Source organism: Pavona decussata, unplaced genomic scaffold (genome assembly GCF_977016875.1).
Source record: "Pavona decussata unplaced genomic scaffold, jaPavDecu1.1 SCAFFOLD_32, whole genome shotgun sequence".
NCBI lineage: Eukaryota > Metazoa > Cnidaria > Anthozoa > Scleractinia > Agariciidae > Pavona > Pavona decussata.
Window position 1 is genome coordinate 3,313,048 of NW_028145455.1, and position 16,439 is coordinate 3,329,486.

The window sequence follows — 16,439 nt, forward strand, 5'->3', positions numbered from 1 at the left end:
CTTTTTGCAAAGTGTTAGAAATTAAACTAAACCGTGTATAAAAATTGCAGCTAGCCCCTCAAGAGCGAGTTTTGAATTTCTTGAAAGTGCTTTTGTTTTATCTTGTTGGTTTGTTGTTTTACAGTTGTTACTTTCCTTGACCAAAAGTTGCATTTCTTTTTAACAACTTTTGCTCACTCCGGTGTAAAGAATTTAAAACAAGCTTTCTTAACAATTTTTTCTTGGTGTGCACAAACTAAACAGTCTTGTACGCACAAGGACGCTTTTCATTAACAATAACATGTAAAATTTTTATTTATTCGTGTGTAGAGCAAGTTTTGCGCGATGGATTTTTCCTTGACAACGACCAGTACTATCAGATTTGAATTCACTGTCACATATCGATCACCTCCACTCTAAGACGTCTTTAAATTGCTCCGTGTTTACCCTTCTGACTCAGGACTCACTTTTCCATGCACGGTTTTTCTTTTTTAGTACACATGTTTAAGACTGATAGCAAACCAACGTTATGAAAACTCAACCAATGTCTGATTCATTTATCATGTTTTGCACTCACTTTCTAAGAATTGTCACCTGTCATCCCATGTTTTTGTTAACAGGCATGGCATGACTCTCCAATCAAACGCTTCCTTCGAAAAGAACGACGCCGTCAACAGCAAAATGTGATGAAAACTAACGCTTGATCGGAATGCAGGCTGGCAAGCAGAGATGCGTCAATTTTAAGGGATAAAAAGCTGTAATGTGCACCTTTTCCGGCTATTTGGGAGATTCAATATTCCTTTAGCACTATTTGTGATTTAGTTTGAACACGTTCTATTAAGAATAATAAACCGTTTTGCGTGAAAATTCTTCTGTTTTTATTTGAGTCCAGTTGTCCTCCTTTAATTCCCCCCCCCCCCCCCCCCCACCTCCCCGCCTCCTCCAACCCCTTGGTTTTTCATCATTTCCTTGAAATTACATTTTCCTCGGTTTGGCAAAGGTATACATGCAGTCTCTGATTTTTCCATGTGGGTCCTTCAGTAATTCAATAGAATCACCTAAAAGAGTCTGCTCTCACAGGCTAAAGCAACAGGATTACCTAACGGTTCACTACGGTGAATATCGGTGCAGTAGACCTTAATATCGTGAGAAATTCGGATAAGTTTTAAAAAAAATCTAAGTTTTCTTCGGCAAAATGTCAGCTCAAAATTTCCTGACACTGAAAAAGTAATAGACCTTATCACGGTTTACGACGCCTTTTTGCATGACGAGTAGGCAAACGCGTCTTAAAATAACAGTGTTTGTATGGAAGTCCGATGTCAAATAATTTTCATAAAACATCGCTTCTGAAAAATTCATGATTTGGAAACTTTGGGCACTATGCTACTTTATTATACAACTGATTGTTATTTTAAGACGTGTTTGCCTACTCGTCAAAATGGCGTCGAAACCCGTGATAAGGCCTATTCATTTCGTTATTAATGGCGGAGAGGCAAACATGTCGTTAAAAAGCGCGACAAAACGGAAAGGAACAACAGCTCAGCTCATTAATTTGAAAACTGAAGATTCCTTTTCCTAACACCCCGGTGTGATTAATTGATGAAACCGATAATAATCAGTTTTCTCGTATATTGAAGCTTTAATTAGTTTCGTAACTCAATTTGTTAAGCAAAGATGTTGGTATGAATTGCATGACCAGATTTCATAGTGAACGGAGAGATTTGTTTTGAAAAGAAAACAGAATTTAGGAAGGTGTTGCGTTGAGAAGGGGAAAAATACAATAGTCAGAGTGACAACATCACCAAGATAGTACGTAGTAACACTTTGTGGAAAGACTGGAGCGAACACCTCACCGATGGAATTTAATGGGCTTGCAAGAGGGTTTAATTTTCTTCTTTAATTGTTTCGCTAAAGGGTTGATAATTAAGACATTTGTCTGGAAACAGTCTCTAAAAACTTCAATCGGAACACAGCATGTCTTTTGCACTATTATCGTTTTTTAACTGACTCGGTGAAACCGCTTGGAGCTGTTTCCCGCCAATCTGAGGTACAGCTAATCAATGCAGAGGTAATTCCGTGCCTATATACAGCACGTTATATCGCCTATTGTCCGTTCTCAAATAATTAATCCCCTCTTTTACAGTTCTTTGTTAACCTGGCCGGCATTGAAAGGCAGCACAACAAAGATAAATGTCGGTTATAAGTTAATTCTGGTACACTGGATGTCGATTCTTGTGTAAACGACAATACAACAACATGCACAATAAATGTGCTTTATTTGAGAAGTGCAGTTCCTACTAGTACTGTTATCTATGGCTAAAAACTAAACTATTTTGACGCTATTGAAAAGGCATGAAAAGGCACATATTCATTAGACATGTCTCTGAAAAGATGCAGTTTAAAGCGGCCACATTTCACTGCAAAACCTTTTCTCTAACTTTCTGGAAGTAATTATTTCTGGGTTGAATCGACTATTGTATTCTACGTAATAAGGAATCGTTTCTGTTGTCTTAATAAAATTAATTAGTAAATTAGATAAAAATGCGCACTTTTTTTCTTTTTGCCCGCATAATTCCTAGTGTTCCTTCGAACCTGGCATTTTCATTATTAAGGTGTCCTATTAAAGCCCAGTTTAACAGATTTCTCTAAAAGACTAAAAACTGCTAGGGTATTTTGCCATTTAGACCTGTTTAGAACTCATTGCTTTTCGGATTCAGTCAGTGATTGTCCTTGTACAATCACATCTTTGAACAAGTGAATGATCATCGTAGTTATACAGCTGTTTCGACAAAGGTTGTCCAAAAAAGCGTAAAAGCATACGCGACAATGCCGAAAGGTAGTCTGGGAAATACCCAATAAATTTCAACAAATGCTCAGAAGCGATATTGCCCGCCATCTCAAGTCTTCGCTGTACGGCCGAGGTATTATGGATTCTGAGCTTTTGTTGAAATTTTTTGGGTATTTACCAGACTACCTTTCGGCTTTGTTGCATACGCTTTTACGCATTTTTGGACAACCTTTTTTCGAAACAGCTGTATACGCAAGTTAAGAAGTTTGCGTTTCATTCATTCATCCGCAGTTTAAATGTGGGAATTTTCATATATTCACTTTCAAATCAAACCTCGCGAGGTGGTCTCGACACCCCTAAAATTTCGGGCACCGGTGCCGTTTTATTTTTGGGCACGCTATGTTTACACGTTTAAAATCAGGGGTGCCGTACCATAAAAGTTGGCAGCACCGCACCGAAATTTTGGGGTGCCGTGCCGATCTTTTTGCTTGTGTAAATGGGGCTTTAACATGAACTAAGTTATGTCGTGGTCTGCATGACGTCAAACCCGGCCACACTGATATAACGCGAGCGCTATCAGTTTATATATCCAATAAGCTTTACCTCTCCTCTAAAAGTTTTACTCATAAATACATTTCATATTTTGCTTTTTACCTTTTAGTTCTACAAGCGTAAGAATGGCGGCAAATACTTGGATGTCTATTGTCTTTCTTGGGATGACAGTTGACATTTTCGTGGTGCAAGGTAAGCGACAGCTTTTCAGACTTCAAATATGTGACATAAGATTTTGGTTTTGTTTTTCTTTTCTGTTAGCGGAGGTTCGACTACAGGTATGTGATAAAGGTGATGCTTACAACACTGACATGATGAAGACCAATCAAAGTATTCGAAACATAGTTCATTTTAAAGATTTTAACCTGAGATAATCCCGTTTTAAAACCAAGTAATTTTAAAACTAAAATAAATAAATAAATAAATAAATAAAAATCAACGACCATCAATCCTAGTCTCTTGTCCTATAGGATCAACAACATAAGTAAAGAAATTACATACAAGATGAATAGCATTTCTTGCCGAAATTTTGCCAGCTATTTTGTCAGCTATAACAATCATTTTGAAAAGTGCACTGCAGCGACAGTAGATGTTTAGAACACATTTAAATAAACAGGCTGACATACGCACTTGTTGTTCAGCTGGGCTGAGTTGCTCGAAGCATGGTTGGCGCTAATCATTGGTTAAGAGGTATTAAAACCTATAGGTTGTCATGGCATTTAACCCGGGTTAGCGCTAACCATGCTTCAAGTAACTGGGCCCAGCTGATGAAATAATAGAAAAAAAGATCAATAATTCAAAACAAGTTTTACAACTTATTTCTTAAACTCATAAATAATTGAAGGGAGAAAACAAAGCCGCGAAGGAGGTATAGAAAAGTGATCTTAATTATCATAAAATTTGGTAAACTTTTGCTTTAAATTTCTCCAATAACTATTAATGGTTTTAGAAGCTATATAAAAAATCAACAGTGTTTCATCCGATTTCCAAACACCACGAGGTTGGATTTAAAAACTCGGCTGTGTCTCGTTCTTTCAAGTCACTGTGTTTGAAATCAGATAAAACATTCTTCTCGTGTTTAATACGTCACTGATATTAGAATATATTAGTAGAGAAAACTTTGCAAATGAACGGTCCCCTCACCCTACATAAGACATTGAACTAATAGCGCTCGTTGGATATTAGCTGATATACCATGACTGCTAAGCCAATCAACTGGCTCTGGAATTGCATCATTCAACGATCCAGTTTCAATAAAACGGGCTATCCCCTGTAATCAATCTTCAATGTTTTGTAGCAGCGTCATAATTAGTTCGATTTTTCATTGAAGATCATAACGTCGTGGCCAATTCCTGCGAACAGACCACGCCCATCCCGGGTACAGATGGAAGAGGCTCTTTTGTGACCCGGATGTGTGTTTATAATGGGTGCAATGGCTGTTACTCGTCCCACGTTAGCGAAGATGTTGATGAGGCCTCCAAAGAACATTACAAAAATATCAACAACGTCTGGCAAAGCTACAAGTGCTGTGTACACACACCTGACCAATGCCCGTTACACGTAAGTATTATTACACGGCTTGGACTACCCGTGTATGACTTTAGTTTACCATGCCTTTGGTGAAAGATAGGTAGCTGAACTGTAAATTAAGAACTGATCTCAAAAATGTATTGACCTTTTGCAAAGTGTCAGAAATGAAACAAACCCGTATATAAAAATTACAGCTGGCTCCCCACGAGCGAGTTTTGAATTTCTTGAAAGTGTTTTTTTTTTATCTTATTTGTTTGTTTGTTGCTTTACAGTTGTTACTTTTCCTGACTAAAAGACCTGACCAATGTTCGGCTACTGTGGAAATGGAACTTGTGAAACTGGCCATAGCATCCCCTGGTTTTACTATTTCAAGAGGCTTACGAACATTTACTAGCCGACCGGAAATTGAAATCCTCCATTAGGAGAAACTTGCTGAAAAGTGTTGTTTTTTTTTTAACTGAAAATTGTAATGTTTTTTTCTTAAGGCAGAGTATATTCACTACTTTATTGATTTTTAATTATAATTATATTAATTGTAAACACAAGAATAAATGTAGCCAACTCATTTATTACTCAAAGATGTCTCAACAATTATTTCGCACATTAACAATACTGAAGAAAACCAAAACAAAAAATTAAACCGGTTTCTTGTAACCGTACGGGTAAGTCTTATAGCCTTCATTCACTTTGAGAACACGCTTATCAAACACAAGAGAATAAGTCTTTTTTACAACGTGCGAATGTAAATTAAATCCATCATCGCGGGAAATGTAGAAGAATGGCACGTCTATTTTCTTGCCAGGGAGACCATTCGCTCGCAGTTCTTCTTTGGACAGAACAAGGTCTTCCATCACGTCGTGATTGACAACCTTTTTGGCACTCAACTTTTTCACGCTCAGTCCCCGAACTTTTGTAATGTTCGCAACATGTTCGTCCGTTTCGCTGTTGATCACTTTACACGAAGATTTTTTTGCACCCACCGCTCACGAATTCGCTTATGTGTTGACCGGGTTGCAATTCCGAAGTTAAATCGCCCAGATAATCACCCTTGGAAAGGTTCCACCCATTTGCATCAAACCGAAAAATTGCCGAGTCAGTATCACAGTAATAGACACACTCTTGCAATTTATCCAAAACTTCTTGATTTAGTTTCAATCTAGCCCACATTGTGGTGAAGAGAGCTACGACCACGTTCGTTTTATTCCCGGTGCTGACAAAATCCTAACTTGTGAACCGATTTGACTAAGAGGTGCTCGTAATTAATCTGCCTTGCCGTTACTTTGCATGAGTCATTCATTAACAATTCATGGAAACGCGAAGCGTCCCGGACAATTTCGGTTTCGGCTTTGTTTGGGTCTTGGCCAAAATAGCCCCAAGCATTGTTCAGTTCCAGTTTAGCTCCAGCGCGCGCTGAAGGATTCTTCGTTTTTATATCATAGTCTAATTCAATTCCTTCCTTTTCTTTGTAATTTTCTATGTACTGATTTTTCAATTCTTCCGCGGTAGTGCACCATGTAAGCCAGCCAGACGATTGTTGCTTGTTCTTCAGAAAAACGTCTATGTAAGTTTTGAAGAATCCAAACACGCGATCCGGGTAGTGCCACACTTCGTGTATTTTGACTTTTTTGTAGCCTTTTTCGACGGCGTAATAAATTTCAGGCGTCGCCCAAGTCCCTTTCGACATGCGCTGCTCGTCGGTGTGTTCACATTCGTTTAAGTTCTGCTCTTTGGCACATTGAGTGCAAAGCGTGAACATTAGTTTGTGGCCATTGTTGATTACTGGTATGCAGACGGGGAGCACAGGGTGATAGAGGTCTTGAGGTGGTAAAATGTCACATTTCATAAGGCCAAAGTAGGCATCCCTGTCGTAGTGAAAATCTTGGGTGTAGATCAAAGGATGTGCCTTTGGATATTCCGATCTCCTGTTTACAAACGGATAAAGAGAGGTGAAATCGTAGTAGTGCATTTCTTCGTCTTTCACGTAAAGCCTCACGGCTTCAGTTTGTCCACCATAAAACGCGTCTCGGGGATTGAGTGGTTCGTACAAGTGCCCTGCTTCGCTGTCTTTAGTCATACAATCTCGTATGCCATCAGTGTTGTTTTTTAACTGTCTATTTTTAATAAAGTGTTGTTGTTGTTGTTGTTGTTGTTGTTTCAACATTTGCTGGATTTCGCATTCCCAGACCTCTTGAACGTCAAAACCTGCTTCTCGAAAACTGCGCGTTTGCGTTTGAGTCTGGTCAAAAAGCGTCCCCATACTAACTCCTTTCACTTGATTGATCGTGTGAGCTTGGAAGCATTTGTCGTGCCCATGCCAAAAACAACCGTGGACTTGTATGATGGTTTTCGTCACCGGATCATAGCCATCAACTTTTGCATTCACACTTTTGATACGAATTCTCTTTTCACCATCGCCGTGTTTGCTCATGTGCATCAGATCTCCGCCAAATTCTGTTTCATCGCGCCAGTTTAGGTAAACTGCCTGCCTAACCGCTCTGTTGATCGTTGGGGCGGTAACCATACGGTGGTAGTATTCCAATCGTATTTTCCTGCATAAAGATGCGTCGGTAGATCAGATTGGACGTGCTGGCCATGGTGCATGCTTCCGTCCACGGGTCAATGTCAAATTTCTCCATGTTTTCTGCGCGATACTTCTCTCCGGCTAAGCGCAAAAGCGTCACATCCTGGCTGCAACATTTGAGTTGCTCGGCTTTGAAATTGTACACGTAAGCACCTTCTTTGTACGCGTCATTGATTTCTTTGTGCCAGGCTTTGAATTCATTGCACTTCTTTTCATCCATTGTCAGTTCGGGAGAAAAATATTCTTCTTCGGGCGGTGCTCCTACATAGTATTGATTTTGTCTGGTGTTAAACTTGTGTGGGAAAAATCCCTTCTCTTCCTCTAGGTTAAAACGGCTGGGGAGATTAGCGAGCGCTGTTGGCCAGTACTTGTAGCTATCCTTAAAGGTCAAATTAAACATTTTCATCGTGATAACACGTGCTCCGCCAAAGAAAATTTCGGGTAATTTACCTCTATTGTCGACAATCCATTTCAAAATAAAGAATAGGTCGTAGCCGCCTAAGTTGTGGGCTATTTCTGTCTCAAAGGTTGAGAGTTTTGCTCGCAATGTTTAAATAGCCATTCGCAAAACTCAGTCATGCATCCGATTCCTTGGAACACCATCTCTTCTCCAGTATCCCTGAACTGAGCAACGACACAGATGGGTTCATTGATGGTTTGGCCATCTTCTACCATGGATTCCACATCAAAGAACAAAAGCCTCCCCATTTTTTTATCGCGCTTTTTGCGCTAGTTGTTAGTTAATTTAGCTTGCTGAATGTAGTATTTGTGGGTGTAAATGTCAACGGTGTTATTGCAGTGTCTGCATTTGGACTTGAAACAAACATGTTCTTTTTGCAGATCTTTGGAAACGTCCAAATAGCACACTTTGCACTTTTTCCACTTTGACATGTGGAGAGCGATGTGTCATCAGGATACTGACGATGGCGATCGTAACAATCATGGCCCTTGAAATAGCGTAAACAAAATTCACACTTTACCACCTCTGAAGTCGGTTCGCAAAAGTCTTAACACTGTATGCATTTGCGCTTTTCGCAAACGGGAGGGCGGCTCTTGTAAGAGCGATCACACTTCGTACAATAAAAACTGTGACCAAGAAAGGCGTTGTCCTTAGTTATAACTTCAAAATGCTCGTCATGGTAGTATAGCGACAAGATGCGCTCAGTTTCGGTCGGATTGATTTTAAGGCTAAGCATGTTTTGTCTCGCTTTGTTGTAAACTCTGACTTTAAAATCGCGGAATTCTGGTAAACGGGCTAACTGTTCAATTTCTTTTAGTCCGCATTTGCCGTGGCGCAGTCCAGCCTTGTGAGTAGGCTTTTGGCTCTTCGGATTAGCTTCCTCATAGAGCTTTTACGGTTAATGTTACTGGCTCTAAAATTCGACTTTGTCAACCAGTTTTTGGCCACTAACAAGGCCACAGGCCCGCAAAACGGATAAACTTCTTGTGGAATGGTTATAACGGATCTCTTATTCAGTACCATGTTTTCCTTTGTCTACGGAAGGGCGAAGAACATTTTGCATGCTTTACTATGACTACTTTGTAGCCACTTAAATTTTATCTTCAAACCTTGTGCTTGAATGAACTAGGTCAATAAGCGACAGTAATATATGGAAAAATCATTTACATTGTTAATTTTCTCATTTCTTCACTTTTTCAACCATTCTCTCCCATCCCATTCCAACCATCTACCGACGTCATCTTGAATTCATTACTCATCTACTTTTGTGCCACTTTTATCCCCATACATTTCCTCTAACAAATGAAAAAAATGGTAAATTAAGCTTATAAGTACCCCTCTTGCTACTTTGAATTCACCGTCACATATCGATCACCTCCACTCTAAGACGTCTTTAAATTGCTCTGTGTTTACCCTTCTGACTCAGGACTCACTTTTCCATGCACGGTTTTTCTTTTTTAGTATGTTAAAGATATAGCAAACCAACATTATGAAAATTCAAACAATGTCTGATTCAGTGATCATGTTTTGCACTCACTTTATAAGAATGTTCTCCCGTCATCCCATGTTTTTGTCAACAGCAGGGTGGAGGGCCTCGTGACTCTCCAATCAAACGCTTCCTTCGAAACGAACGATGCCGTCAACAGCAGAATATGGTGAAAACTAACGCGTGATCGGAATGCAGGCTAGCAAGCAGAGATGCGTCAATTGTAAGGGATAAAAAGCTGTAATGTGCACCTTTTTCGGCTATTTGGGAGATTCAATATTCCTTTAGCACTATTTGTGATTTAGTTTGAACACGTTCTATTAAGAATAATAAACCGTTTTGGCGTGAAAATTCTTCTGTTTTTATTTGAGTCCAGTTGTCCTCCTTTACAGTGGCCACCCAACAAACTTTTTTTACAAGCTTAGCACTGAAATAAACAAGGAGGAAGATATCCTGATTGAATCAGGATATCTTCCTCCTTGTTCATAAAATACAAAACGACATGTTTTCAATAATTCGTTGTTGCTTCACTTCCTGTTGGACTTTGTAAGGAGGCTTGACCGTTGATCAAATTCACGTATCCTGATTGGCTCACTTGTAAAAAAAGTTTGTTGAGTGGCCACGGTAAGGCGCGTTGCACTGTAAAATAACAGTGTTTGTGAGTGTTTGTATGGAAATCCGATGTCAAATAATTTTAGTAAAGCATCGCTTCTGAAAAATTCATAAATTGAAGACTTTAGGCACTATGCTATTTTATGATACAAACACTGTTATTTTCATGACGTGTTTGCCGCCGTACTCGTCAAAATGGCGTCGAAAACCGTAATAAGGCCTATTCATTTCGTTATTAATGGCGGAGGAGGCAAACATGTCGTTAAAAAACGCGACAAAACGGAAAGGAACAACAGCTCAGCTCATTAATTTGAAAAATAAGATTCCTTTTCCTAACACCCCGGTGTGATTAATTGATGAAATCGATAATAATCAGTTTTCTGGTATATTGAAGCTTTAGCTTCGTAACTCAATTTGTTAAGCAAAGATGTTGGTATGAATGCATGATCAGATTTTATAGTGAACGGAAATATTTGTTTTAAAACAAAACAGAATTTAGGAAGGTGTTGAGAAGGGGAAAAATACAATAGTGAGTGTCAACATCACCAAGATAGTACGTAGTAACACTTTGAGGAAAGACTGGAGTGAAAGTCTCACCGAAGGAAATTAATGCTCTTGCAAGCGGGTTTAATTTACTTCTTTAATTGTTTCGCTAAAAGGGTGATAATTAAGACATTCGTCTGGAAACAGTCTCTAAAAACTTCAATCGGAACACAGCATGTCTTTTGCACTATTATCGTTTTTTAACTGACTCGGTGAAACCGCTTGGAGCTGTTTCCCGCCAATCTGAGGTACAGCTAATCAATGCAGAGGTAATTCCGTGCCTGTATACAGCACGTTATATCGCCTATTGTCCGTTCTCAAATAATTAATCCCCTCTTTTACAGTTCTTTGTTAACCTGGCCGGCATTGAAAGGCAGCACAACAAAGATAAATGTCGGTTATAAGTTAATTCTGGTACACTGGATGTCGATTCTTTGGTAAACGACAATACAACAACATGCACAATAAATGTGCTTTACTTGAGAAGTGCAGTTCCTACTGTTATCTATGGCTAGAAACTAAACTATTTTGACGCTATCGAAATGGAACATATTCATTAGACCTGGCTCTGAAAAGATGCAGTTTAAAGCGGCCACATTTCACTGCAAAACCTTTTCTTGAACTTTCTGGAAGTAATTATTTCTAGGTTGAATCGACTATTGTATCCTACGTAATAGGGAATCGTATAATCTGTAGTCTAAATAAAATTAATTAATAAATTAGATAAAAATACGCGCGTTTTTTTTGCCCGCCTAATTCCAAGTGTTCCTTCGAACCTGGCATTTTCAGTATTAAGGTGTCCTATTAAAAATCAGTTTAACAGATTTCTCTAAAAGACTTAAAACTGCTAGCCGTGTATTTTGTCATTTCGAAACCTGTTTAGAACTCATTGCGCGCTTTTCGGATTCAGTCAGTGATTGCCTTTGTACAATCACATCTTTGAATAAGTGAATGATCATCGTTATTATACACGCAAGTTAAGCAGTTTGCGTTTCATTCATTACTCCGAAGCTCAAATGTGGGAATTTTTTGATATATTCACCTTTAAATCACTTCTTTATTTACCGTTGTAAATTTAAATGTGCAACCCTCCCCCCCCCCCCCCGCACCCCCGCGATCATACCTAACCCCACCACTAGTAATCGTAGTTTTTCTTTCTTTCAAGAACGCAGTTCTTGATCAGTCTACAAGAATGAATAGAATAAATGATTTACATCAAATTTTGCCTGTACGTATGTATTTGCACACAATACGGGACGACATTAAACTGGCCCCCAAATCTGTCCTATTGAATCAACTGGATCGCAAAATGTCTGAATTGTGTTGTACTAATCCTAATTTGCTTTCATACTTGGGATTGGGGAGGTGGCTTTACCTGTCAATCAGTCCTCGCCGGACCGCTTACTTAAGCAGTTGCGCGCCAGTTTCGATGGGCAGTACTCTCATCAGTGGATAATCGTTTGTACACTCCAGAGGCCAAGAGATCACTTGTTCATTTCTGGTAAGAAAAGTTCTTTTTAAAATGAAGGCAAAAAGTTGGTTGAAGTAAGAAAAGCAAGTGCAGCAGTCTATGTCTTTAAGGTTTTTCCGACAGTGTTTGTGGCCAACAATTCTCGTTGCCAATACGTAAATAATCAGTTTTCTGGTATATTGAAGCTTTAGCTTCGTAACTCAATTTGTTAAGCAAAGATGTTGGTATAAATTGCATGATCAGATTTTATAGTGAACGGAGCGATTTGGTTTTAAAACAAAACAGAATTTAGGAAGGTGTTGACAAGGGGAAAAATACAATAGTGAGTGACAACATCACCAATATAGTACGTAGTAACACTTTGTGGAAAGACTGGAGCGAACACCTCACCGATGGAAATTAATGGGCTTGCAAGAGGGTTTAATTTACTTCTTTAATTGTTTCGCTAAAGGGTTGAAAATTAAGACATTCGTCTGGAAGCAGACTCTTAAAACTTTAATTGCAAGTCAGCATGTCTTTTCCACTTTTATCATTTTCACTGACTCGTTAAAACCGCTTGGAGCTGTTTCCCGCCAATGTGAGGTACAGCTAATTAATGCAGAGGTAATGTATGCATGTATACAGCACGTTATATCGCCTATTGTCCGTTCTCAAATCCCCTCTTTTACTGCAGCTCTTTGTCAACCTGGCCGGCATTGAAAGGCAGCACAACAAAGATAAACGTCGGTTTGTAAGTCAATCCTGGTACACTGGATGTCGATTCTTTGATAAACGACAATACAACAACAATAATTGTGCTTTACTTGAGAGGTGCAGTTCCTACTGTTGCCCATGGCTAAAAACTAAATTATTTTTACGCTCTTGAAATGGAACATATTCATTAGACCTGCCTTTGAAAAGATGCAGTTCAAGGCGGTCACCTTTCACTGCAAAACCATTTCTTGAACTTTGTGGAAGTCATTATATCTGGGTAGAATCGAGTATTGTATTCTACATCATAATAGGGAATCGTATTTGTAGTCTAAAAAATAATTAATAAATTAGATAAAAATACGCGCGTTTTTTTGCGCGCCTTATTCCAAGTGTTCCTTCGAACATTTTTATTATTAAGGCCAATAAAAGCCCAGTTTAACAGAAAAAGCTGCCAGGGTATTTTGCCATTTCGAGACCTGTTCAAAACTCGTTGCTTTTTGGATTCAGTCGGACTGACTTTCTTCAATGACGTTTTGAAAAAAGTGAATAATCATCGCGTAGTTATCATGCAAGGCAGTTTGCGTTTCATTCATTCTCCCGCAGTTCAAGTGTGGGAATTTTCATATATTCACTTTCAAATCACATCTTTATGTACCGGAAAATGCTAAAAATGCTAAAATCTAGGAAAGGACAATAACCAACTCAGGTATGCCGTGATCTGACTTCAATTCCGGCCACACTAATAGAACGCGAGCGCTATCAGTTTATATATCCAATAAGCTTTTTCTCTCCTCTAAACGCTTTACTCATAAATGCACTTCATATTTTGCTTTGTACCTTTTAGTTTTACAAGCGTAACAATGGCGGCAAATATTTGGATGTCTATTGTCTTTCTTGGGATGACAGTTATTTTCGTGGTGCAAGGTAAGCGACAGCTTTTCAGATTTGAAATATGTGACATAAGATTTCGGTTTTGTTTTTCTTTTCTGTTAGCGGAGGTTTGACTACAGGTATGTGATAAAAGCGGTGCTTACCAATAAAACACTGACATGATGAAGACCAATCAAAGTATCCGAAACATAGTTCATTTTAAAGATTTTAACCTGAGATAATCCCGTTTTAAAACCAAGTAATTTTAAAACGAAAACTAAAAATATCAACGACCATCAATCCTAGAGGATCAGCGAAATAAGTAAAGAAATTACATACAAGATGAAGAGCATTTCTTGAAATTTTGCCAGCTATTTTGTCAGCTATAACAATCATTTTGAAAAGAACACAGAAAATAGATGTTTAGAACACATCTAAATCAACAGGCTGACATACGCACTTGTTATTCAGATGAACGATGAATAAAAAAGGAACAATAATTCAAAACAAGTTTTACCTGATTTCTTAAACTCATTAATAATTGAAGAGAGAAAACAACGAAACCCGCGAAGGAGGTATGGAAAGTGATCTTAATTATCATAACATCTGTTAAACTTTTGCTTTAAATTTCTTCAAGATCTATTAATGGTTTGAGAAACTAAATCAACAGTGTTTCATCCGATTTCCAAATAACACGAGGTTGGATAAAAAAAAAAAAAAACTCGGCTGCGCCTCGTTCTTTCAAATCACTTCTCGGTGTTTGGAAATCAGATAAAACATTCTTCTCCTGTTTAATACATCACTGACATTTAGAATATTTTAGTAGAGAAAACTTTGCGAATGAACAGTCCCCTCACCCTACATAAACATTGTAGTAATATTCCAAGACCGCTCGTTGGATATTAGCTGATATACCATGGCTGCTAAGCCAATCAGAACTCTGGAATTGCATCATTCAACGATCCAGTTTTAATAAAAAGGGATGTCTGCTGTAATCAATCTTCAATATTTTTTAACAGCGTCATAATTTGTTCAATTTTACATTGAAGATCATAACGTCGTGGCTAATTCCTGCAAACAGACCACGCCCATTGGTAAAGATGGAAGAGCTTTTCTTGTGACCCGGACATGTGTTTCTAATGGGTGCTATGGGTGTTACGCGACCCATGTTAGCGAAGATCTTGATGAGGCCTGCAAAGAACATTACAAAACTATCAACAAAAAGTGGCAAAGCTACAAGTGCTGTGTACGCACACCTGACACATGCCCGAAAAGTGGAGTAAGTATTATTGCCGGCTTTCACTGTCACGCCATTGCCGTGTGCGTGAAAAAATTATTGAAAACATTCCATGAATGAAGTCAAGAAATTTGCATGTCATAGATGATAAGTAAATAAGCAACCTGTCCAAGTGTCAGGTCTGTGCAGTATTTCGTACTTGAGTTTTTTGAGAAAATGTTTCACCCAAATTTATAGAGCTTAGTACGGGGACGCCATGTTGGTGTCCCTCTGAGGAACACCAACATGGCGGCCGGAAATAGAAAAAACATCTGGAGTTCACTTTTGCCAGAAAAGAGGTTTGTTTTCCCTTGTGAATTTCCGAATGTTAAGATAAACATTTCTCCTCAAACTTGAACTGTTTAGAATGCTGAAAATCACTCAAAGAGGCATTTTTAAGATACGGAACAGCTCTGTCACGGCCGTCCTCTTGATGTCACGCACGATGAAACTCCGCTCGGAAATTGAAACTCTTCTATTTTCAAAAGGAAGTACGACATCGAGCTAAGAAATTGTGAAAAAACAAATTTTTAGGTAATCTTTCCTTGAATGAAGGTAAAAATTGTGTAGGCCTCCCGGTTTTGAATTCTAGAATTTTGGTGACGTCACGTGAAACCCAAGAATTACACGGCTTGGGTTACCTGTGTAAGACTTCAGTTTACTATGTCTTTGGTAACAGATAGGCAGCTCAACTGTGAAGAACTGATCTCAAAAATGTTTTATGAAAATTATTTGACATTGACTTAATTTTTGCAAAGTGTCAGAAATTAAACACAACAGTATATAAAAATTACAGCTGGCTCTTCACAGGCGAGGTTTGAATTGCTTCACAATTTTTTTTTGTCTTGTCTGTTCGTTTGTTTGTTTGTTGTTGTTGTTTTACAGTTGTTGCTTTTCATGACCAAAAGTTGCATTTCTTTTAAACAAGTTTTGTTCACTCCGTTGAAAACAATTAACAAGCTTTCTTGGCAATTTTTTCTTGGTGTGCACAAACTAAATAGTGTTGTTCGCAAAAGGACGCTTTTCATTAACAATTCCATGCAAAATTTTTATTTATTCGTATGTAGAGAACAACCATTATACTATGATTTGAATTCACTGTCACATATCGATCACCTCCACTGTAGGACGTCTTTAAATTGCTCCATGTTTACCTCTCTGATTCAGCCCGACCCACTTTTCCATGCACGGTTTTCTCTTTTAGTACACTTGTTAAAGACTGCTGATAGTAAACCAACGTAATGAAAATTCAAACAATGTCTGATTCAGTGATCATGTTTTTTACTCACTTTCTAAGAATGTTCTCCCGTCATCCCATGTTTTTGTCAACAGGGTGGAGGATGGCGTGACTCTCCAATGAAACGCTTCCTTCGCAAGGAACGACGCCCTAAGACAGCAGAATGAAAACTGTTGTCAGTAGTGACTGACTAACGGGTAATCGGAATGCAGGCTGGCAAGCAGAGATGCATTGCAAGGGATAAAAAGCTGTAATGTGCACCTTTTCTATGTGTGAGATTCAATAATCCGGCTTAAGCACTGTGTGATTCATTTGGAACACGTTTTATTGAGGATAATAAACCATTTTGGCATAAAAAAAA

General features: G+C 38.5%; 3 protein-coding genes across 6 annotated transcripts in view; 2 read left to right on the forward strand and 1 right to left on the reverse strand.

Annotated features, from left to right (window-relative positions):
* The window catches only part of LOC146484674 (uncharacterized), a 28,035-nt gene extending 27,337 nt beyond the window's left edge, over positions 1-698 (forward strand). Inside the window, exon 4 of one of the 2 annotated variants that reach the window (XM_085104774.1) lies at positions 600-689. In XM_085104774.1, the coding sequence (XP_084960900.1) occupies positions 600-610 (11 nt within the window). In that variant the 3' untranslated portion in view covers positions 611-689. Of the gene's footprint in view, positions 1-599 lie in introns of both variants that reach the window. The other variant, XM_085104773.1, reaches the window with a different exon arrangement.
* A 2,293-nt stretch (positions 699-2,991) lies between these two features.
* LOC146484675 (uncharacterized) lies at positions 2,992-16,423 on the forward strand. 3 transcript variants are annotated; one of them, XM_085104769.1, is made up of 3 exons: positions 2,992-3,511; positions 14,615-14,844; positions 16,174-16,423. In XM_085104769.1, exons 1-3 carry the CDS (start codon positions 3,445-3,447, stop codon positions 16,243-16,245), a joined length of 369 nt encoding a protein of 122 aa, XP_084960895.1. In that variant the 5' UTR covers positions 2,992-3,444; the 3' UTR covers positions 16,246-16,423. The 3 variants fall into 3 exon arrangements, with proteins under 3 accessions (XP_084960895.1, XP_084960894.1, XP_084960893.1); XM_085104768.1 differs by lacking the exons at positions 14,615-14,844; positions 16,174-16,423 and adding exons at positions 4,650-4,879; positions 9,474-9,721 and having other exon boundaries at positions 3,084-3,511; XM_085104767.1 differs by lacking the exon at positions 2,992-3,511 and adding an exon at positions 11,916-13,619.
* Positions 5,496-8,669, reverse strand: LOC146484676 (uncharacterized). The gene is made up of 2 exons (XM_085104532.1): positions 7,881-8,669; positions 5,496-7,850 (listed from the first exon to the last, which is right to left on the reverse strand). Exon 2 carries the CDS (start codon positions 7,368-7,370, stop codon positions 6,048-6,050), a length of 1,323 nt encoding a protein of 440 aa, XP_084960658.1. The 5' UTR covers positions 7,371-7,850; positions 7,881-8,669; the 3' UTR covers positions 5,496-6,047.
* Positions 16,424-16,439: the final 16 nt, after the last annotated feature.